The following is a 25,818-nucleotide window of genomic DNA, read 5'->3' as shown; positions in this document are numbered from 1 at the left end:
AGAACACTTTGCAGAGAGATTATGTAGTTATACATAAGTAATAGAATTTTGAGTATATGCCACCTGTATATCTACTCTTGCTGTAGCATATACAGGGTGGCGCAGATGGATCGGGTGGTTTTGAAGTGGACTGTACGTCTGGAGGGGGGGAGCCAGGTGTTCGGCGACTTCGTCCTGTGGTGGGGGGGGACGGGAAGTTTCAGTTGCAGGCTGGCAGTCAGTCGCGATGGCTACGTGGTCCGTTGAGCATCGTGTTTTCGCAGTGGAAGAGTTCATACGCAATAACGAGTCAATTGTTGCTGTGACGCGTGCCTTTCGCCGGCGTTTCAACATCCCACCTCGCGGTAGTGTTCCTAAGCGAGATACGATATTGAGTTGGGTGCATAATTTCCGCACTACTGGTTCATGTGCTCCAAAATGGACGCCTAGACCGCCAACAATAACAACGCCTGAGAACGTGGAGCGTGTGAGACGCGATGTCACTGCGAGCCCACGTCGATCAACGAGACGTCGTGCTCAAGCTCTTGGAATGTCACGTCGGAGCCTTCAAAGGATTCTTAACGAAGAACTGAAATTCCACCCCTATAAAATCCTGTTGGTACAGAAGATTCTCCCAACAGACCATCTTCAAAGGCTTCAGTTTAGCCAACAGATGTTGGAGTTATTGGAAGATGTAAACCTGATTATCATGATGTCTGACGAGGCTCACTTTCACATTAACGGATACGTAAACAAGCAAAATTGCCGTTACTGGGCCGACACTAACCCAAGAGATCTACACCAACGGCCTCTCCATAGTGACAAAGTGACTGTTTGGTGTGGGGTTTCTAAGGTAGGGATAATTGGTCCTTACTTTTTTGAAAATGAAAGGGAGCAGGCGGTTACTGTTAATTCGCAGCGTTATGTGAACATGATTGAAGATTTTCTTCTCCCACAACTTGAAGAGAACAATTACGACATGGGCAATATGTGGTTCCAACAAGACGGGGCAACTGCACATACCGCTAGGATATCAATGCAAGCTGTACGCGCTCTGTTCCCTGGCCGTTTGATTTCCCGTAATGGAGATGTCCATTGGCCCCCTCGCTCGCCGGACCTCACGGTATGTGACTTTTTCTTATGGGGCTATTTAAAAGCAAGGGTCTACATGAACAAACCCCGGACCATTCAGGAGTTGAAGGCAGCAATTCACACCGAAATCACATCAATTCCTGGTGATGTGCTTGAGCGGGCAATGCGGAACGTTAAGGACCGACTCCAAGAATGCGTCGCTCGAGAAGGAGGGCATTTGATGGATGTAATTTTTAAAAACTAACATTACTATTTTTTTGTTAATAAACTTCCATTGTAACTACACGTTTTGCACTTTATTTCAATCCAATACCTTTACAATTGACAGTTTGACAAGTATTTTAAAACCACCCGATCCATCTGCGCCACCCTGTATTAGGATACCATGTGTACTGGACCACACTTTGCTGCAACGCAGTGCGCTTAAATGAAAAAGAAGAAAAGAGGAAGTAGACATTTCGAATATATATAGGAATTGGTTGTACGTCCAAATTTCTTCCCCCCCCCCCCCCCTCCCCCATCTGTCCATCTCCTCCTCCCCCTTTCTTTGTCCATTCCCCCTTTCTTTGTCCATCTCCTCCTCCCCCCCCTCCCTTTTGGTCCATCTTCTCCCCCCCCCCCCCCTCCCTCTCTCTCCATCTCCTCCTGCTCGTCTTTCTGTCCATCTCCTCCTTCTCACCTTCTCATTTTCTATGTCTGTTTCCTCCAACACTGTGTCCATCTGTTCCCCTCCCCCTCCACCCCCCTCACCCTGCTCTCTCTCTCTCTCTCTCTCTCTCTCTCTCTCTCTCTCTCTCTCTCTCTATCTCTAACCTTGAGCCTTGTTTATTGTTATTTAAAATTCAATTCAGTAGTATTCTAATCATAAACCAGTAAGTGATTAATAAACTTTCCTGTTTGCTAACAATGTTTCTTCATCTATATGCTAAAAAGTACATTTATTACAGTAACATGTAAAAATCAGAAAGCTACATTTTGAAACGTTTTGGTAACAGTGTTTCCCCTTTATATATTACATATCATATGTATTAAAAATATACATGTACTGAAGAATTAGGTACATGGAAATACACCCGTAACAGAATTCAGCATTCTGTCCGAATTTCGGAGCAATCAGTCAAGTACTTTCAGAGATCAGAGATTTTGAACAAACCAACATTTACATTTTTATAATGTTTCCTGTTCTATTACATATATTTTACATATATGCAAGAAGGTATTCCAGTAGGTATATTAAAACACATGAGTATTTGAATGCAACATTGTGTCAAAATTTCAAAGCAATCCATGAAGAAGTTTTGGAGATTTGAATTTTGATGAAATGAAGATCTACAGTAACTGTAGGAAAAGATAGATTGTTCCGTATGGTAAAAAAGACAGTCAGGTTGCCGACAGGCACAAATAAGACACTAACATATAGCTTTTGGCCACAGCCTTCATCAGTAAAGAGATACAAACACACACACACACACACACACACACACACACACACACACACACACACTCTCTCTCTCTGCCCAAGATGCTGGAGTTGGTTAATCGCACATCGTACCTGTCTGCAACTTGACGTGTCTTTTTTACGGTAAATGGCGATCATCTTTTCCTACACTGTTGATATTCCTACCTGGAGTCTTGATTGTTTGAACATCTACATTTGTGCTTATGTAGAAACTATGAATGTTCCTAATTGCAAGTCTCCAAAAATTTTTGCTGAATGTTTGAAATTTTGTCACAGTGTTCCATTGGAATATGTGTCTGTTTTATATACCTATTTTTTTAAATGTATATAATATAAAGTTTTTTATAAATTGAATAATAGGGCACCATTGTTACAAAAAAAAATGTCTAAAAGTTACATATATACACTTTATATATTATAGAAATAGGTACCTAAAAATGCCTGTTTTAGAATGCAATGCTGTGTAATTTTTCATGCAATTGCAAGAATTTTTGGAGATACATGATTTTGAATGAATAAACATTTACATTTTTATTTATATAATGGAAGGAAACATTCCACATGGGAAAAATTATATATAAAAACAAAGATGAGGTGACTTACCGAACAAAAGCGCTGGCAGGTCGATAGACACACAAACAAACACAAACATACACACAAAATTCAAGCTTTCGCAACAAACTGTTGCCTCATCAGGAAAGAGGGAAGGAGAGGGGAAGACGAAAGGAAGTGGGTTTTAAAGGAGAGGGTAAGGAGTCATTCCAATCCCGGGAGCGGAAAGACTTACCTTAGGGGGAAAGAAGGACAGGTATACACTCGCGCACACACACACACATATCCATCCACACATACAGACACAAGCAGACATATTTAAAGACAATTCTTTAAATATGTCTTTAAATATGTCTGCTTGTGTCTGTATGTGTGGATGGATATGTGCGTGTGTGCTAGTGTATACCTGTCCTTTTTTCCCCCTAAGGTAAGTCTTTCCGCTCCCGGGATTGGAATGACTCCTTACCCTCTCCTTTAAAACCCACTTCCTTTCGTCTTCCCCTCTCCTTCCCTCTTTCCTGATGAGGCAACAGTTTGTTGCGAAAGCTTGAATTTTGTGTGTATGTTTGTGTTTGTTTGTGTGTCTATCGACCTGCCAGCGCTTTTGTTCGGTAAGTCACCTCATCTTTGTTTTTATATACATTTTTATTTATATATATTATGGTCTCTTCAAAAATCTAATTTTTATTTAAGTGTCTGAAGTAGCCATTAGAATGATTCTAATGATTGCAAGATATTGCAATGAACATTTTCCAAAATTGTATTTATTTTTACAGGACAAAAGTACTATATTGACTGTTACGGGCGTGTTCAAAGAGCAAAATCCAAAACAGAAGACATCACCTCGACATTTTATGCGCACATTTGTCCTTGTCAGACGACCAAATGGTGAATACCAGATAGCAAATGACATCATGTATGTTACAAATGCAACAACAGATGAGGCAGAGGTAAGCTGCATTACTAGAATTGTATTATGTCTCATGTATTTATATCCTAGGCTGCATTTGGACAAGTTTGACTGTGCATTGGGGGTGTAATGTAGATGATGAGATGCAGAAATATTGTACATGGATTTCTCCTTCTGGGGTCTTTGAAAAGTGAACCATGTATGTATGATTCAAGTTGAACTACTTCTGCTTTAATTCTCCGATTGCAGCACCTCCACTTTCTCCATTCCCATCCATGAATAATTTTTTTTTCCTTTTCTGTTCTTGGTGTAATAAATAATTAGTTTCTCAGATTGTCTTAAGTACTTCCATTTATTCAAGACAAACTTGTAATAATTTACAATCTGCTATTCTTTCATGAATACAGTCTAGGCTCCGACGAACTGTTTTTGTTCCTGTGGCCAGTATCTACGTCATTTTTATTTCTTTATCCAAGTCTGAAGAACACTAAACCACAATATAATTTAAAATTACAGTATAGTATTAATCACAAAGAATTTGACATTTTATGAGTCCATTGTTCAGCAGCCAGAATGACACAGTCATTTGCTGCAAACAAGTCTTCGGTTTCATGTGTTTTGCTCAGATTATTGCAAACTGAGAACTATTCAGAGTCCTGTCTTGCCCCACATTCACAAAATTCATCATCACTGATAAGCCACTTCTTTAAATTAGTCTCGTAACTCATCACTCCTTTTCTTAACCTGTTGAGGGCCTTCCAGGTCCCACATTTGAGATAACAGCCTAACTGTAGCATTTGTTTGCTGTCCATAATTCTCCAGGAGTCTTTGTTTGCTACAGCTCAGTTCAGTGGGCTTCTGCTGGACTTGAAACTGATGCTGTTGTAAGTGGGAATTTTTTTTTTTTTATCTGGATCTCTTTTGTGCTGCTTCTTTTCATTCTGTGCTGCTACCTGTCTTCTTGCATCTGGAGGTGCTTGCTCCCATTAGTGGAAATATCTTGTTGAGTGGGGCTGGTCTTAGGCACCCTCTGACTATTTTTCTTGTCTCATGAAGAGACAGCAGAGAAACAGTGAGTGAGTGGAGAGATGCAGAGGATGTTGGACCGTGCTCCCCATGTGACGTTTGTCAGTTTGCCGATAAAATTGTTCCTGGTACAAACCTTTGATGTAGTGACTGTCCAGTGTTGTTTGCAGATTAAGGTATCCTAGGTATTGGGACTAGACACAGGGATTTAGATTTTATCCTTTCCAAATGATGTACAGTTTTCTTCTTGCGTCCTTATTGCATGGGTGGAACACACGAGTTTCAAGTGGTTGTTGTTGTAGTAGGTGGCAAGTTCTTTGACATTACATGTTATCTCGGATTCTGCTTCTGCAAGTGTCACTCCTTGAGCAGCAACAGCTGTGTCATCTGCATAGATGAAGGAGCAGGTTCCAACATTGAATGGCTGATCATCGATATATAAAGTAATATTGGAGACAGCACACTTCAGTGGGGAAAGCCATTCTTCTGCATTCTCCAGTGACTTTCTGTCATTTAGAGAGACATAAAAGTCTCCTGTTCTGCATCCTTAGTTGTTATGTTCAGCTTATTTGTTAGTTTCTTATGATTCATGGTATCATACACATTTAAGAGATTAGCAGGAAGAATCAATACACAAAGAAGTGGGATATGGAAGTACTATGGAATGATGAGATACGCCTTAAGTTCAGGGAATAGTTCAGTAGGCAGTGCAGTTGAAGAGAATGCACATCTCTAAAAAAAGCAATCACAGAAGTTGGAAAGAAAAACATAGACAGAACAAAGGTAACTGGGAAGAAATCATGGGTAACAGAAGAAATATCTGAGTTGATTGATGAAAGAAGGAAGTACAAAAATGTCCAGGGCAATTCAGGAGTGCAGAAATACAACTTGCTGAGGAATGAAATAAATAAGAAGTTCAGGGAAGCTAAGATTAAGTGAAAAATGTGAAGAAATTTAAAAAGAAATGATTATCGGAAGGACTGACTCAGCATATAGGAACATTTGGTAAAATTAAAAGCAAGCATGATAACATTAAGAGTGCAGAGGAGAGAACTGATAGATGGAAAGAGTACATTGAAGGCCTCTATGAGGAGAAATATTTGTCTGACTTGATAGAAGAAGAAACAGGAGTCAATTTAGAAAAGATAGGAGATGCAGTATTAGAATCATAATTTAAGACAGCTTTGGAGGACTTATAATCAAATGAGGCAGGATAACATTCCATCAGAATTTCTAAAATCATTGGGGGAAGTGGCAACAAAATGACTATTCGTGTTGGTGTGTAGAATGTATGAGTCTGGCGACATATCTAACTTTCGGAAAAATACACCAAGCCGTATTACAGAAAGACATCAAAGCAATTTAGGAGTCGGTTGCTAGTTTTGTTACTGTTATGTTCAGTGTGCAAGTATTACGGAGATGCTTCGGGAACTCAAATTGGAATTCCTGGTGAGAAGCTGACATTCTTTTTGAGATGAGAAAATTTAGAGAACCGGCATTTAAAACTGACTGCAGGAAGATTCTACTGCCATCACTGCACATTTTGATTAAGAAGGACCATGATGATGACACTGTTTGGGAGTGGAACGGGAAAATAAATGAGTAGTAACAGTACAGTGCACCTTCCACCACACGCCATATGGTGGCTTGCGGAGTATGGATATAGATGTAGAACTCCTGTAATCTGCTTTCTTTTGTACTCTTCCTCTGTTTATTTGGTTATATCAAGTATCTGACTAGTACATAACTTTCCTCGTCTGAAGCCTGGCTGTTCTTTAATGATCTTCTTGTTGACAGACTCATACATCTGATTCAAAACCATTCCTTCCATAACATCAAACAATGGCACAGAACTGATACAGGTCTGAAGTTGCGTGGATTATTCGTGTTTTTGCCTGATTTAAGTTGCACCACAACTTTCTCCATGTGCCACATCCTTGGGATTATCATTGTAGCAACACAAGTGTTCATGATGTTCAGGATTCAGTTGATAGTTACAGGGTCAAAGGATTTTGTTTGCTCTGATCTCGTGTCATCCAAGCATTTTCATCAGACAAATAGTTCTTCATCTGTAAACAGAATGCCAAGATGAGCATTCTCCTCTTCACGTAGTTTGAGTTTTATTATGTAATTGTTGTCTTAGTTATCCGTAGAAGTAAATTTGATTAGAGTACTCTGAGGTCCCCCTTGGCATTCTTGCAGCACCTGTTGTGATGTCGGGTTTTTGTTGAATAAAAAACCAGGATGAAAAATACTGCTGTCATAGTACAAAAAAGTCAAATATGTTCAGGACAGCATGAGGGACATTACACATATGCTGTACAGCCTATGATATTATACAGGCCCTATTGTTTCTATAGCTGGTGAATCTTCTGGATTTTGGGCAGAGGATCAAGGACCTTATTCTATAAATTGCAATATTCAGGTGTGCTGACACCTTGCAGCTAAGAGAGGTCACTCTGCTGGAGAGGTAGGTTTAACTCATAAAAAAACACTAATATGTTGAGATGTTTTGATTTAATGTCTTTGAAGCTGCCGGATAAGTCAGAAAGCTATTTCCCTTCTTTTGCATCCCTAACTCTGCCCAGGATATCTTTGCCTTTTTGGTGCTACAATATAAGCATTTTTCATTCTGGTTCTCTACTTTACTCTACCATAATTTTCACGTTAGACTGGCATAGCTCAACACCTGATGTAAATTTTCGTTGACTCGGCCGATGAATGATTCATTGTAGGTTTGTTTATTGTCTTTTGAACCATGCTGCTTGAGTTGGGCATTGTTAGTCTGGCTCCTCCATGGTTATTCGCCTGATATCATTGAACCTGGTCACTGTAGCCTTCTGTGTTCTCAGGGCACACGAGCCTCACCACTATGTCAAAGTCACAATCCCACTGTAGGTGTTATGTTTTACTTTTTCTCATTTTTTTAATTTTATTATTTTGTTTTGTATTCTTCATTTTTTTTAATTTTGTTTAATTTTTTATATATTTTTTACATTTTATTCAAGATATTAATATAATAGAGGGAAACATTCCACGTGGGAAAAATATGTCTAAAAACAAAGATGATGTGACTTACCAAACGAAAGCGCTGGCACGTCGATAGACACACAAACACAAATATACACACAAAATTCTAGCTTTCGCAACCAATGGTTGCTTCGTCAGGAAAGAGGGAAGGTGAGGGAAAGACGAAAGGATGTGGGTTTTAAAGGAGAGGGTAAGGAGTCATTCCAATCCCGGGAGTGGAAAGACTTACCTTAGGGGGAAAAAAGGACGGGTATACACTCGCACACACACACACACACACACACACACACACACACACACACACACACACACACATATCCATCCACACATATACAGACAAAAGCAGACATATTAAAAGGCCTTTTAATATGTCTGCTTGTGTGTATGTTAGTGTTTGTTTGTGTGTCTATCGACCTGCCAGCACTTTCGTTTGGTAAGTCACATCATCTTTGTGTTTATGTATAAATACAAAGATGAGGTGACTTACCGAACAAAAACGCTGGCAGGTCGATAGACACACAAACAAACACAAACATACACACAAAATTCAAGCTTTCGCAACAAATTGTTGCCTCATCAGGAAAGAGGGAAGGAGAGGGGAAGACGAAAGGAAGTGGGTTTTAAAGGAGAGGGTAAGGAGTCATTCCAATCCCGGGAGCGGAAAGACTTACCTTAGGGGGAAAAAAGGACAGGTATACACTCGCACACACGCACATATCCATCCACACATACAGACACAAGCAGGTCTGCTTGTGTCTGTATGTGTGGATGGATATGTGCGTGTGTGCGAGTGTATACCTGTCCTTTTTTCCCCCTAAGGTAAGTCTTTCCGCTCCCGGGATTGGAATGACTCCTTACCCTCTCCTTTAAAACCCACTTCCTTTCGTCTTCCCCTCTCCTTCCCTCTTTCCTGATGAGGCAACAATTTGTTGCGAAAGCTTGAATTTTGTGTGTATGTTTGTGTTTGTTTGTGTGTCTATCGACCTGCCAGCGTTTTTGTTCGGTAAGTCACCTCATCTTTGTATTTATATATAATTTTTCCCACGTGGAATGTTTCCTTCCATTATATTGATATCATCTTTGTGTTTAGATATATTTGACTATGGTATCAGTTTGAGACTGTATATATCAGTTTGAGTCTGCACCCTTGTCATAACGCAGCAATGGTTTGTGTGCAATGACATTCGTGAATGAATTAACCTCCCTAGAGTCACAACCTGGAATGCCTCTGGGATGAATGAGAGTGTCAACTTTCTTCCAGACCCCAGCATCCAACATCAGTATCTCCTGTGGCTTCAACTCTTGAGGAAGAATGGGCTGCCAATCCTCTACAGACATTCAGACGCATTATTGAAAGTAATCCTAGGAGAGTTCAAATCATCTTAAAGGCAAAGGTTGCACACACCGCATTTCCATTAATAGATGTCCAGATACTTTTGATCGAATGGTGTATTTCTTGTGTCTACTTGTACTCACTCTCTGAAAGAACCGACACCACTTTACTCTTCTTTTCCTAATTTCATCTGTAATATATGTCTGTATCACTTCTTAATTTAAATATTTCTGCCACTGTACTATTTCCTGTTATATTCACTACAATCTTTCTTTTCTTTTCGTAATGATTTCATTTTTTTAAACTGATTCTAAAATTAGTGTTTCTGATGCATTTGTGCATTCTGAACAATGATTTTTTATGATAAACATATTTTGTTATGTGAAGTGCTAAAACCATAATTTGTTAGGATTTAAAATAGTATTGGGCCATGATTGTTTTTGTAATTTAATGACAAATTTCAATTGAAATATTGTCATCAAACTGTTATATAAAACACAAAAATCTTGTAGCCAAGATAGGCACCGTCAAAAGGCGTAAAAACATAGTGAAACTGTGATAAATGCAAAGCACCTGTAGTGTTGGATCACCATACCTGTTGTGTTGGGTCACCATCAGTCGCTGTTAGTATGTGGGCTATTTCTGTTTGTTTATTGAAATTTTAATATTTTTTATGTCCTCTAATGGTGCAGATCATGGCTGCAAATGTAATAATGTCTGTGTGATTACAAAACTAGAACTGTGTGCTGTAACAGCAGTTAAGTTATTTGGCTGATAGGCTGAAGTCTGTGGGTTCACATCTTGTGGAGTGACCTCTGTTTATGTTTACGTCTTTATTGAAATGACTGATAATCAGTTTTATTCAGTCAATTTGTTTAGTTACAATTTCTTTCATATGTAATCCTTTACGTTTTAAAAGACTGAATGAGGAATGACAGCCAAAAAACTATACACTTAATAATGAAAAGTAATTTTTGAAACTATTGTACAGCCAGCAGAAATAGATTATTTCAACTTTTGTTTTTTAATTGATAGGTCAGTATTTTTAGAACTTATTTGATACAGTTCTCCATCCTACGATATCCTGTGCAAGCCTCTTCATCTCCAAATACATACTGTAACCGACATCCTTTTGAACCTGCTTACTGTATTCATCTCTTGGTATCCCTTTGTGATATGTACACACCTCTCCTCCTAAATGGCGATACCTTGATGCCTCAGATGTGTCCTATCACTCGTTCCCTTCTTTTAGTCTTTCCTCCCCAATTCTATTCAGTATTTCCTCATTACTTATGTGATCTATTCATCTGATCTTCAACATTCTTCTGTAGCACCACATTTCAAAAGCTACTTTTCTCTTATTGTCTGATCTGTTCATCATTCATATTTAATTTCCATACAAGGCAACATTCTAGACAAATACGTCCAGAAAATATTTCCTAACATTTTATATTTGATGTTAAAAATTTCTTTTCTTGGAAACATTTTTCTTGCCATTGTCAGTCTACATTTTATATCCTCTCTACTTCAACCATCATCAGTTATTTTACAACCCAAATTACAAAACTCATCTTCTACTTTTAGTGTCTCATTTCCCTCAGCATTGCCTGATTTAGTTCAAGTACTGTATTTACTCGAATCTAAGCCGCACTTTTTTTCCGGTTTTTGTAATCCAAAAAACTACCTGCGGCTTAGAATCGAGTGTGAAGTAAGCGGAAGTTCTCAAAAATGTTGGTAGGTGCCGCCACAACTGACTTCTGCCGTCGAATATATGTATCTCTACACAGGCATGCTTTGCAGGCACAAAGAAAAATCTGGCATCAAAATCTCTGTGTCAGTAAATAAATTTAAAAAAAAAGGTGGAAGACGAGCTTTCTCCTCCGCCCCGAGTTTCGACCACGAAGTAAATACAAATTCCGTATTGTTCATCTTCGAATGTAGCGGCATTTCAATGTACTACGAATATCCGACTGGCAAGACTGTTTGGGATGTTTGTCAATATGGCCAACTCTCCGTTCTGATTTTTTTCCTACCTGTGAGAAGAGATGGTTGCTAATAGGAACTTTTATGAATTGTGAATCACATGCAGTATTCTCTTCACCATAAGAATAATACGAATATAAACATTTTGCCATGTATTCTTTCGTGTGTGCTGCTATCTCATTTAAATCCTGTCTGCTTAATAAACTACGAAACTGGAGTGAGACAACAGCAAACGCGGAAGAATATACATATCATGTCACGTTTATATTCGTATTATTCTTATGCCTGATAGTGATACAGTCAGAAATGAAGCACGGCAATTAACTACATTTTTAAATCTAAAATGACTCTAATTTCTGTGCAGAATGTAATGTACTAAAGAGGCGTCTGCAAAGATTTTCAAACGGAGAAAAATTTTCGCTAAACTCTCGTTCAGAACATTTTCTACCATATGCTGTCTATTATTTGGTTCTTGTTGATCATTATCAAAGAAAGCAGCAGTGTAAGTAACAACAAATAGCAGTCTCTTGCCATTGTTTCGCTGATGAGACGATTCCTCTCTTTTTTTTTTAAATTGTAAGCGGCCGTAGCGCGCACAAAAGCAAGCCATGCCGCGAGCGGCGACAGGCCGTAAACACTCATTATCAGAATGCGACAAACAATGCACGACACAGTACAGTAATGCATTTTCAGCTTAGAGTGACGTAAACACCTATAACAAAGAGAATGGCACTTATCAGATCAAAGAAAAATAAGCAATCAATTCAAACCAGACAAAGCACGTGAAAAAGGAAGGGTACCCGTATAAATAGCGACGGAGTGCCGACGCTTAGCAATGGCTACCTGGTAAAGCTTAACTGCTAAGCTTACGACTCTAACCAAACTACTATAGCTGTATCGTAATTCATTCGACCTAAATTGTGTCTCATATTACAATGGACCAACTTTGTTTCGATTTGGAGGTGCGGCCTAAAACTTTTCTCTCCCCTTGAATTTTGAGTCTCAAATTTCAGGTGCGGCTTAGATTCGGGAAATCTTTTTTTTTTTCCTTGATTTCAAGTCTCATTTTTCAGGTGCAGCTTAGATTCGAGTGCGGCTTAGATTCGAGTAAATACGGTACATTCCATTAACCGTATTTTGCTTTTATTATCGTCTTATATCCTTCTTTCATTACACTGTCCAGTCCATTCAGCTGCTCTTCCATGTCCTTTGCTGTCTATAATAGTATTACAATGTCATCATCAGAGCTTAAAATTTTTATTTCTTCTCACAGAACTTTAATTACTTCTCCAAATTTTTGTTTGTTTTCCTTTACTCATTGCTCACTGTACAGATTGAATAGCATCGGGAATAGGTACAACCCAGTCTCACTCTCTTCTCAACCATTGTTTTCCTTTCGTGCCCATCTCCTCTTATAACTGCTGTCTGGTTTCTGTACAAGTTGTAAACAGCCTTTTGCCCTTGAATTTTACCATGCCACTTTCAGAATTTGAAAGAGTGTATTTCAGTCAATATGTCAAAAACTTTCTGTGAGTCTACAAATCCTATAAACAGAGGTTTACCTTTCCTTAACCAAACTTCTTAGAGAAGACATAGGGTCCGTATTGCCTATTTTGTTCCTACGTTTCTCCAGAATCCAAACTGATCTTCCGTGAGATTGTCCTCTACCAGTTTTTGCATTCTTCGTAAAGAATTGGTGTTAGTATTTTGCAAACTTGACTTATTAAACTGATAGCTCGGTAATGTTCACACCTGTCAGTGCCTGCTTTTTTTTCTTTTTAATTGGAATTCTCATGTTCTTCTTGTAGTCTAAGTGTGTTTCACCTGCCTCGTACATCTTGCACACTAGTTGGAGTTGTTCTCACGACTTGCTGTCCCAGGGAAATCAGTAATTGTGTCAGAATATCGTCTACTCCAGGGGCTTGTTTCGACTTAGGTCTTTTAGTGTTCTGTCAAATTCTTCTCACAGTATTGTATCTCCCATTCGTCTTCACCAATGTCCTCTTCCATTTCTATATTTCCTTCAAGTTTATTTCCCTGTATATATTCGTCCCTACTTTGAGCTTTTCCTTCTTTGCTTAAAACAGTTTTTCCATTGGAGCTCTTGGTATTCATGCAGCTGCTTCTCTTTTCCTCAAAGGCCTCTTTAATTTTTCCTATATGCAGTATCTATCTTTCCTAGAGCCATACATACTTCTAAAACCTTGCTTTTGTTCTCTAGCCATTCCTGCTTTGTCATTTTGCACTTTCTGTCATTCTCATTTCTTAGTTGTTTGTATCCCCTTTTGCCTGCTAAATTTGCTGCATTTTTATATTTTTCCCTTTCAACAATGAAATTCAATTTCTCCTAGATATTCAAGGATATCTTCTAGGCCTTGCCTTTTTATGCATTTGTTCCTCAGCTGCCTTCACAATTTCAGCTCTCAAAGCTAGCCACCTGCTTTCTGCTGTATTCCTTCCACCTGTTTCGGTCAACTGTTGCCTAATGCTCCCTTTGAAACTCTGAACAGCTTCTCCATTTCTGCAACTGATCTGGGTCCCTTCTCTTTAGTTCCTCAGTTGCAATTTCTTCAGTTTTAATCTGCATTTCATAACCAGTAAATTGTGGTCAGAGTCCTTTTCCACCCCCTGACAATGTCCTGCAGTTTAAAATCTGATTCTGAAATCTCAGTCTTGCCATTAGGTAATCAATCCAAAACCTTCTAGTGTCTCCAGGTCTCTTCCATGTGTACAGCCTTCTTTCATGATTTTTAAATGAAGTGATTGTGATCATTAAATTATGCTGTGTGCAAAATTTTACCAGACTGCGTCCTCTTTCGTTTCTTTCCCCAGTCCATATTCACCTACTATTTTTCCTTCTCTTCCTTTTCCCATTATCGAATTACAGTCTACCATCACAATTAAGTTTTCATCTCCCTTAACTAGATGGACAATTTCTTTCATTTCATTATTCATTTTTCAATCACTTCACTACCTGTGGAGGTAGTTGACATGTAAACTTGTACTATTGCAGTGAGTGTTCGATTTGTGTCTATCTTGGTTACAATAATGTGTTCACTATGCTGTTCAAAGTAACTTACCCACATTCCTGTTTTCTTATTCATGTATTACCTGTGTTTAATTTTATTTAATTGGATAGATAAAAAATCTGAAACTTCTTGGCAGATTAAAACTGTGTGCGGGACCGAGCGCACACTCTGCTGCAGAGTTAAAATCTCATTCTAGATAAAAAATCTACTCACCAAGCGGCAGCAGAACACACACATAAAAGACAGTTGTAACTGGCAAGCCTTTGGAGTCGGTGGCTCCTTCTTCAGGCAGAAGGGTTGAAGGGGTAGGAAGAGGGGTGAAGGAAAAGGATTGGAGAGGTCTAGGAAAAGTGGTAGATTTTGGGAAAGTCACCGAGAACAGCAGGTCAGGGGAGACTTACCATACCGGATGAGAAGGAAAGTATCATATTTATAACCCTGTACTCACCAGATCAGAAGTCCTGATGAGTCTACCACTGAATGTTACTAACTCCTACTATATCTTAACTTCAACCAATCCATTTCCCTTTTTAAATTTTCTGCCCTTCTTACCCGATTAAGGGATATAGCATCCCACACTCTGATCCATAAAATGACAGTTTTCTTTTTCTTGATGATGGCATTCTCCTGAGAAGCCCCACTTAGAGGTCCAAACAGGAGACTATTTTATATTCATGATTTTTTATCCGAAGGGATGCCGTCGTCATTTAACCATATAATAGAACTGCATGCTCTAGGGAAAAATGACATCTGTAGTTCCCCTTTCTTTCAGCTGTTCACAGACCAGCACAGCAGGGCCGTGTTGGTTGATGTTATTACAAGGTCAGACCAGTCTATCGTCTACACTGTTGCCCCTGCAACTACTGAAGAGGTTGCTTGACCCTCTTCAGGAATCACATGTTTATGTGGCATCTCGACAGATACCTCTCCACTGTGGTTGCACCTATAGTGTGACTATCTGTATCATTGAGGCACGCAAGCCAACGTACCATGTCAAGATACACGGTTCTTGGGGCAAAGATACCGAAAGAAAAAAAGAATGAAAATAAGGGGGGAAAAGAGAGTAAATGAAAAAGTTACCACAATGATAGAAAGGCCGTGGCAAAGAATTAGAAATAAAATATGTATTTTTAACACATTAATTAAATAAAAATAATTATCTCGATCATTTCCATAAAGATTTTTTTTAAAAAAAGGTTGCACTCAACAGATCTCAAACCCACAACTTTCTCACACTCGCTAGGCAACTTGACCGCTTGCCTATGACCCCATTTCTGAAGTCATTGTATTCTCAAAGCTGTGATGGATCATGAGAACTTCTTTTTTATCAATAACTCACATACAAGGGACTAGCAGGGTGAATGGCTGTGTAGGGTGTGTACCTGTGATCCTACTATAATGGTGGTTTCAAAAAGTTGATGCCATTATTGGGAATGTCCCTTTGTAAGTACACAGTTTGCTTCCTGTTCCCTTCATAAAGAGTAATTGAACCATCACCTTATCTTGATGATGTGTGATGTTAGCAACAACATCAAAATCATCTTTGAAAAAAGTACCCTTTATCTGATTAACAAAAATCCCTGATATGATACCTGCTTAAGACTTATGCTTGTTGAAGGTAGCCATTTTGTGACAGAATCCAGTTACAAATAATTTTGTTGTACCATTCTGACACTTTCAGCGTGTCATTTGTATACATGTTAGTTCTCTATGACATACACTTCATTGTTTCCTAGTGATTGTTGCAAATGGTTTGTCCACGTTTGTTTCCTGTGTCCTTGTTAACTTTTTAGTATTGTTAAACAATAACTAACTGTAGATACTGCATGATGACACAATGGTTAATTATTTATCTTTCTCTTCAGGATGCATTTAGATTCACAAAGCCAAATACAAACCTAAAGAAAATCAGGCCACCAAGGGAAGTAACAGAGAGTGATAAAAATTCCATGACAGAAAGGTATTCACAACTTACCAACATGACGTCTGAGTGGTCACACAAGTATGTACACCATTTTTGTACTGAGTTCCTATAGGGAAAATTTTGCATTTCACTTTCTTCTACTTTACTTTTATTGAGTTACACATCTGTTTTAATGGAAAGATAATTAAATTTGTAGCAACACATCCAGAACTTGTTAAGGGTAAGAAGAAGAAAATTTGATAGAAGTAGAATAATAAAATGTTGATCTGTGAGATTAGAAGAATGATAAAAATAATGACAATATAACAACAATGATAGTAAGTATGGTATATAAGAATAATTTCTGTCATTTTACCAATACAATGAAACTGTAGGATTTTGATTATGGCCTATAGTGGGAATTTTTCTATCATTTGGCTGATATGACTTGGGAGCTCAGTGGGGCTGGGTTAGGTAAATGAGCCAGAATAAATTTTCAGATTTTATTATACATTTTGATGAGCTATACTTGACTTAAGTACAACATAAACATGGACAAAATTATTGATTTTGGTGAATAACATTGTCACAGTGTAATAGTATTCCTACGGGGAGTAGAGGTAACTATCCAGGAAGGAAGCTTTCAGCTTGTGCTTGAGAACAAGTCATGCAGATTTATTGTAATGCGCGAGCATTGTGATCTTTCTCTAAAGGCATAGCTGTACACCTTATTAGTAGACTTAAGTCCATCATAATCATTAACAACAACACAGCTGCATCAACCGTGATGTCCCACGAGGAATGGTCAGTATCCAGGTATATGATAGGTATAATCATTTGAAGCAAAAACCTTCATATGGACATATGATGTGTTCTGAATGGTTTCCAAGATAGAATGCATATAGTGTACATTGTTGTTTACTTTCTTTATTATTCAATAGATTGTCAGTAAACATTACAACATGCATTTTCAAAGTATCAATTGAAAAATACGTATTTTTAACACATTCTCCTCTATGCATTATTGTTCACGTCACATTACAGCTGTTGCACAGTTCAAATTAAGTGTTTGAATATGCTATTGTCAACTTCAATGCATTTGTGCGCTCTAGGGAGAGGATTTGTGTGCTCGTATGAGTGGCTCTGCACATTCCTTAACAAGGGCAGCAGTGTCCGTGATGTGACCAAAGTGTTCATCCTGCATATTCACATTTTGTTTGTACACCTCAAACTTCATCCGACACCCTCACACGTCTCGCAAAATGTGGACAGCTCTGTCGTGCTAGAAGTAAACTGTACGTGGCCAAAGGAATGTCCTCAGGGTACTCTACAAATGAATTTTCCGAAAATAGAAATAATTCTATCCCATCGTTCATTCTTCTAGAATAACTAGACCTATCAATGTGTTACCGATCATTTCGCACCAAAGATTGATCTAAAAATTAACTTGGAAATCGGGGTACACTGTGGCGTATGGATTTTCCTGTGACCATCAATGATTATTATGGATGTTGTTGATTTAATTTTGTGTAAGTGTGGCTTCATCAGCAAATGACAATTGTCATTTAACCAGTGACAAAATTCAAGTCATGTGAACTGTTGCCAATGTGAAAACTATTGACATGTACGAGAAATGTGTACAAAGTTTGCGCATTTAATGTTTGTCTTAAACATGTTTGTTGGTTGGTTGGTTGGTTTGTGGGATTAAAGGGACCAGACTGCTACGGTCATCGGTCCCTGTTTGTTGGATACTGCATCAGAAACAACCAACATAATTCTTTGACAGCAGCAGTAGCACTACTGTAGCAGATACCGTAAATATGCACTATAGATATGTGACACTTTAGCCAGTGTGTGTACATACACACTTAATCGATGCTTCTCTCTGATACGTACTCAATCCCTCACACTACTTCACTCACAAGACATTGTGGACAACTAAATGTTCAGTGGGCCAGTTTTAAAAGCAGAAAGATATCCCAGGCAAAGAGTTTAAAAGCAACAAGCGGATTTACCTAGAATAAAACATTGAAGATGTCAGATTGGTACGATGTTTATGTGTGCACCCTTAGCCCGGAAACAAATGTACATTAAATGTGTCCTGTCTCTTGAAATAATTTGGAACAGTGCATTTGTCCATGTGAAGTTTTTTGCTTCAAATGAGTGTTCCAGTCATCCCTGAATACTGACCTTCCCTCCATGGTTATTCTTTATTATGCAATGACTAGGAAACGAGTTTATCATCTTCCTGTGAATGTGTTTGCAATATTGTTATTCCTCATAATAGGCATGTTACCTGAATCACTTTCAGCCACATGGATAAGGCTCCCAACAATTGAGAGACACATAGAGACGACAGAAAATCCCTGAGCTTCTGACTAAAATCTTTCCCTCATTCCAGCTTTCTTTCTCTCTCTGTCCCTGCACTTCTCCCTCCTACCCTCCCCTCCCCTCCCCTGCCCCCCTCCCTCAGCTTTCCACTTTCATTAGCTTTCAGTGGGTTTGTTGCATTCTGATGAGACCATTGCTAATTTCACCTGTAATTAGTCACCCACAATGGAATGCTTCCCATCATACACAATCAGGTTGTGTAGCACCAGTGTTCTAGTTGTCTGTCACACAGTATTTACTCATTACTGTTGATTTGTATACTGAAGTTTGTAACACTCTTCCCTCCCTTTCTATATTTGTAATGTTCATTGAATTGTCACAAATTTAATCAATGCCATTGGAAATGATTTGATCGGTGCGAAGAAGCTGCATACAGGTGTGCAAGAGGATGTCAAGTAAAGTGTAACAAGATGAGTATGAAATGTTTTGTTTGCAAAAGGCCTTAAACATAAGTAATGGGCTTAGGCAGGGAAAGAAATGAGTTTAAATTTAATATGTCCGAAGCTTTACTGTGATTTAATGGCTGGACAAATTTAGGTGTTCATTTTTCCCACATTACTATTTGAGAATGGAACTGGAGATATAGTCTGAAGGGGTTTTATGCACACTCTGCTAAACACTTAAGCATGTCGTTATAGATATAGAGAAATAAATCATTTGTTTTGGAAAAAATTATTTCTCCTTCCCTAACAAAGGTGTTTAATGGATTTCCCATATATGGTTGTTTGGATACTTGTTTTTCATATAGGCATGCATAGAGATTGTGCAAAAAACTACAAGAAGCAGCTCTCATTCATGTTTCAGAAGATTCTGGTGCCTTAAATAGTAAAAAACACTCTTTTCTTTTCAGGTGCCTGGAAACTGCGCACTGGGACCTAAGAAAAGCGCTCCTATCATTCATTGAAATGTACAAAGCAGGCAAAATTCCAGTAGAAAGATTCATAAAAGCAAAAGAAGCTGCAAAATCTTAAAAAGGGAAAAGCTGTAGACCTTTGAATACCTGTGTCTGTATAGTACTTGAACCAGCTACTGACAAATGTTACACGCATTGTGAATGTGGTAATTGCTGTAACTGCAGCAGCATTATTCCAGAAAAAGGTGCTGCAACTTAGTTTTGTGACTGGTTAGTGCAGGTTTATCAGCAGGGAGCAGTATGCTGAGAGTAGTTAATCCAATGTGCATTGTGTCAAAAGAAAAATTCAGTCGAAAAAAATATTAAATTATGAGACAAAATTACTAGGCAGTCCTTACCTTCAGCACTGCTGATACACACTATCCTAACTTTTGGAACTACTAGTTTCTTTCTCAGAGATTAGAACACCAGTTGACAACTCAACACTTCTCCTATTTGGCGAGTTGTCTCCTTTACCTCTAAATTATTTTGTCTCCTTTACTTCTAAATTATTTATCTCCCTCTTCAACTAACTTTGACTTGTGTGCCTTGCCAATGCCAGTGAATATTGGTCATTTTTGCTGGATGTAGGTCTCATAACAGGCTTCACAGAAAATAAAATCAGCAGTTTACACCAAATGACACTAAGAAGACAAATTCTTCAGACAACACAAATTTATTAATGAAAACCTGGTGCCAATCAACATCGCTTTGGCTCAGTAACCTACATAAACAAAGTATCACTGATTATTCTTCAATATTAATTTGTTACATGCAACATTCATATTATTAAATTATATTTTGTAAATACGATATCCATAGTTTCCATGACATCCCAAAACTGGGGAGCTACAAAATGCGTATGCTCATCTGTCACTGCTATCTTGGCCGTGTGTTGTTGCTTTTTGGACACCTGCTTATAAGCACAAATTTGTAGCCCCACACTGTGTCATAGCACCCTCTCATATTATAGTGTGAGTGATTTTCCCTCCCTTTTGAATGTTCCATAGCTTATTTCTCTCTCCTTCTTTGAGGAAGGATCTAATAGTTCTGAAAGCTAGTATGTGTCGTGTACGTTTTCTTTTATACGTGTTTATCGGCAGCACTAAATATTTTGCCTCCTGAAAGTAAGCATTGGCTAGTAATTCTGTCTGATAATTAAATGTAATGACCATTAGACTATAAGTAAATAAATGATTTCGTATGTGAAATCAGCCTTAAAACATAATCTCGAGTCAGCTATATTTTTTTGTCTTTGTACATACATTACATGAGTTATGTTCTGTGGCCCACAGGAGTCTCTGTGATGTAAAAAATGTAAATTTCATTTTAGTTCACTACAATAAAGATACAGAAGTTGGAATATAACAGTGCTAATATGAATTTTAACACACCCAAATACATGAATTTAAATCGTTCCTTGCATAACAGAAATTTCTTTGATCAGCTCCTAAGTCTACTATATTATCAAGTTGATGATATGAATATAATAGAGGGAAACATTCCACGTGGGAAAAATATATCTAAAAACGAAGATTCTGTAACTTACCAAATGAAAGCGTTGGTACGGTGATAGAAACACTAACAAACACAAACACATACACAAATTTCAAGCTTTCACAACCCAATGGATCGCTTAGAAGAAGCCTTCTTTGTCACCCAGGCCTGCCAACCCAAAGTTTGGTACAGATTTATTGATGACATCTTCATGATCTGGACTCACAGTGAAGAAGAACTCCAGAATTTCCTCTCCAACCTCAACTCCTTTGCTTCCATCAGATTCACCTCGTCCTACTCCAGATCCCATGCCACTTTCATCGACGTTGACCTCCATCTGTCCAATGGCCAGCTTCACACATCCGTCCACATCAAACCCACCAACAAGCAACAGTACCTCCATTATGACAGCTGCCACCCATTCCATATCAAACTGTCCCTTCCCTACAGCCAAGGTCTTCGTGGCAAACAAATCTGCTCCAGCCCTGAATCCCTGAACCATTACACCAACAACCTAAAAACAGCTTTCGCATCCCACAACTACCCTCCCGACCTGGTACAGAAGCAAATAACCAAAGCCACTTCCTCATCCCCCCAAACCCAGAACCTTCCACAGAAGAATCCCAAAAGTGCCCCACTTGTGACAGGATACTTTCCGGGACTGGATCAGACTCTGAATGTGGCTCTCCAACAGGGATACAACTTCCTCAAATCCTGCCCTGAAATGAGATCCATCCTTCACGAAATCCTCCCCACTCTACCAAGAGTGTCTTTCCACCATCCATCTAACCTTCGTAACCTCTCGGTTCATCCCTATTTAATCCCCAAACCACCTTCCCTACCCTCTGGCTCCTACCCTTGTAACCGCCCCCGGTGTAAAACCTGTCCCATGCACCCTCCCACCACCACCACCTACCCACCTACTCCAGTCCTGTAACCCGGAAGGTGTACACAATCAAAGGCAGACCCACATGTGAAAGCACCTACGTGATTTACTAACTGACCTGCCTACTCTGTGAAGCTTTCTATGTGGGAATGACCAGCAACAAACTGTCTATTCCCATGAACGGACACAGGCAGACAGTGTTTGTTGGTAATGAGGATCACCCTGTGGCTACACATGCCTCGGTACACGGCCAGCACATCTTGGCACAGTGTCACACCGTCTGGGTTATCTGGATACTTCCCACTGACACCAACCTATCAGAACTCCAGAGATGGGAACTTGCCCTTCAATATATCCTCTCTTCCCGTTACCCACCAGGCCTCAACCTCCGCTAATTTCAAGTTGCCGCCGCTCATACCTCACCTGTCATTCAATAACATCTTTGCCTCTGTACTTCCGCCTCGACTGACATCTCTACCCAAACTCTTTACCTTTACATATGTCTGCTTGTGTCTGTTATGTGCGGATGGATATGTGTGTGTGTGTGTGTGTGTGTGTGCGAGTGTATACCTGTTCCTTTTTCCCCCCAAGGTAAGTCTTTCTGTTCCCAGGATTGGAATGACTCCTTACCCTCTCCCTTAAAACCCACATCCTTTCATCTTTCCCTCTCCTTCCCTCTTTCCTGATGAAGCAACTGTGGGTTGCAAAAGCTTGAAATTTGTGTGTGTGTTTGTGTTTGGTATTGTTTCTATCAACGTACCAACGCTTTCATTTGGTAAGTTACAGAATCTTTGTTTTTAGCTATATTATCAAGTTGTACAATCACACACACACACACACACACACACACACACACACACACACCGACACTATCGTTTCCGGTTACTGAGGCCTGACTGTAGTGAGCAGCAATCTTGGGTAGGTGTGTTGTGGTGGAACAGGAGAGGTGTGGTGTAGGGAAAGAGAGGGATACTGGAGTAGGGGTGGGGGAAGATGCTGCACTGCTGCCTCTGGGAGTGTGTAGGGCGACAGTGGGGACAAGATAGTGGGCCCCTAGCTGCAGCATCGGAAGGCTGTGCCGGATGAGAATAGGGGAGGTGGAGAAGGGATTGTGCAGGTGCAGCGGGGTACGTCACACGCATGTTAGGCTGGAGATGAAGCAGGGAAGGGGACAGAGGGAGGTGAGAACAGGGACTAGTGGAAGTAGAGGCCAGGGTGGCGGGAACAGAGGGAGAGTTCCCACCTGCTTAATTCAGAAAAAGCTGGTGTCAGTGGGAAGACCTTGTGGATGACATCGGAAGTTCACTGAGGCTTTTTGCAGATGATGCTGTGGTGTATCGAGAGGTTGTAACAATGGAAAATTGTACTGAAATGCGGGAGGATCTGCAGCGAATTGACGCATGGTGCAGGGAATGGCAATTCAATCTCAATGTAGACAAGTGTAATGTGCTGCAAATACAAAGAAAGATAGAGCCCTTATCATTTAGCTACAAAATAGCGGGTCAGAAACTGGAAGCAGTCAATTCCATAAATTATCTGGGAGTACGCATTAGGAGTGATTTAAAATGGAATGATCATATAAAGTTGATCGTTGGTAAAGCAGATGCCAGACTGAGATTCATTGGAAGAATCCTAAGGAAATGCAATCCGAAAACAAAGGAAGTAGGTTACAGTACGCTTGTTCGTCCACTGCTTGAATACTGCTCAGCAGTGTGGGATCCGTACTAGATAGGGTTGATAGAAGAGATAGAGAAGATCCAACGGAGAGCAGCGCGCTTCGTTACAGGATCATTTAGTAATTGCGAAAGCATTACGGAGATGATAGATAAACTCCAGTGGAAGACTCTGCAAGAGAAACGCTCAGTAGCACGGTACAGGCTTTTGTTAAAGTTTCGAGAACATACCTTCATCGAAGAGTCAAGCAGTATATTGCTCCCTCCTACGTATATCTCGCGAAGAGACCATGAGGATAAAATCAGAGAGATTAGAGCCCACACAGAAGCATACCGACAGTCCTTTCCATGAACAATACGGGACTGGAATAGAAGGGAGAACCAATAGAGGTACTCAAGGTACCCTCCGCCACACACAGTCAGGTGGCTTGCGGAGTATTGACGTAGATGTAGAATCCTAACAGCATAGGCTGTGAAGCAGTCATCGAAGTTGGACACACCGTGTCAGGTGGCACGCTTGGTAACTCTTACAGACTGTTTGGCAGTGGCCGTTCGTACAGACAAGCAGCTTGTTGGTGGTTGCGCCCACGTAGAGTGCCACAGGGTTTCAGCTAAATCAGTAGACCACATCCCGACTCTCACAGGTGGTTCAGCCTCTGGTGGGGTAAGATGCACCTGTGACGGAACTGGAGAAGGTGGTGGTGGGATGATATGTAGCGCCAGGTAAGAAATGGAACCCGGATAGTTTTTCGGTACGGCATCAATGTTACATTTTTGTGTGCAGTCTGTAACCCTCTTGTGTTTGGTATCAGTAGATTTGTTCAATAAAATTTCTTTTGATCAGCTTTCTTGACTTTTGCTGAGGTGCAACTGCTATTCGATATCACCTAATATGTTCCAGCAATCTTCACAGGACTCCTTTTCTTTATGCGTGGATGCGTGCTGAAAGAGAACACCGGCACCAGCTTTACTGAGCTTCTTGAATAACATAATCTTCTGCACTTTAAACCTTCTGTATTCAAAATTTCTTTTACACATCATCATCTTTCAGAACACAATATCATCTACTAAGTAGGTTTGCACATCATCTTAAAACATACAGGGTGAGTAATTCGGAAAGGTACATGCTTTGAGGGGTGATTGTATTTGTGATTCTGAACAGAAAAGTAATATGAATGTATGTCCTGTTCTTAACAATTTCTGAGGAAACTAATGAAAACAGTGGTGAACAGGATAAATGAAACATTGTCATCAAATGTTTTGTCTAATTGTGTACGTTTCCTCACAACTGCAGTGAATTTTGCAGCTCTTGTAGACAACTGCTGTGTTGCTGACACAAGCTCATTTGTGCAGTTCTTTACTTGAGCACATGCATGTAAAATACGAGCATGAAGTTCATCCTTTGTGTCCACTCTTTGCTTGTAGACCTTACCCTTAAGCCAGCCCCACAAAAAGTAATCTAATGGAGTAAGATCAGGTGACCTCAGTGGCCAAGAAATGACACTGTGGCAGTCGATCCGATGCCCAGGTTATGTTTCACTGTGTCACTGGCTGTAAGTATGCAAGTGAACTGCACACTGAAATGGTCAGTAAAGACAACACTATGTGGCCTAATGTCAGTTTGGTTGGATTCGCATGTGACTGTTGGTGAAGGAGGACACGCAACTGATGCTTGCAATTTTCAAACAGCCGTTTGCAGATACAGTTAAAAAGAGTTCATATGTTCGTATGAATATTTTTGTTGAGAAGCATTATTACTGTCACCCCTCAAAGCAAATATGTTTTCTCCTGACTCACGCTGTATGTAGCTTGTGAAAGATCAAGACAAGAAGTATCTCCTTAAATAAACCAATTCAACAGTCACTTGTCACGGGAGTTTTCCATTTTTTTTTTCCTCGTCTTTTTACATACTTACAAAGCTTGATGCCAAAGAATAAACAGCCCCACACAGCAGGAGGAGATGCTCACTCGCCATCTTGCATTGTAGAAGCAATGGATTCAAGTTGTTCTCCCAGCTGAACATATTGTAGTAATGTGTCCTATAGAGGCACTCCACAATACTTACCGTATTTACTCGAATGTAAGCCCCCGAATCTAAGCCGCACCTGAAAAATGAGACTCAAAATCAAGGAAAAAATATTTACCCGAATCTAAGCCACTCCTGAAATTTGAGACTCGAAATT

The 25,818-nt window shown here is 39.6% G+C and overlaps 1 protein-coding gene across 1 annotated transcript in view; it reads left to right on the top strand.

Annotated features, from left to right (window-relative positions):
• LOC124717079 (nuclear RNA export factor 1-like) overlaps window positions 1-20,898 on the top strand; it is a 144,428-nt gene extending 123,530 nt beyond the window's left edge. The window contains exons 12-14 of the mRNA XM_047243767.1: window positions 3,859-4,032; window positions 16,259-16,395; window positions 19,538-20,898. Coding sequence (XP_047099723.1) covers window positions 3,859-4,032; window positions 16,259-16,395; window positions 19,538-19,658 — 432 coding nt within the window. The 3' untranslated portion in view covers window positions 19,659-20,898. The remainder of the gene's footprint in view (window positions 1-3,858; window positions 4,033-16,258; window positions 16,396-19,537) is intronic.
• The last annotated feature ends 4,920 nt before the right edge of the window (window positions 20,899-25,818 follow it).

Source organism: Schistocerca piceifrons, chromosome 9 (genome assembly GCF_021461385.2).
Source record: "Schistocerca piceifrons isolate TAMUIC-IGC-003096 chromosome 9, iqSchPice1.1, whole genome shotgun sequence".
Taxonomy (NCBI): Eukaryota; Metazoa; Arthropoda; class Insecta; order Orthoptera; family Acrididae; genus Schistocerca; species Schistocerca piceifrons.
This window is presented reverse-complemented; position numbering and strand designations above follow the sequence as displayed.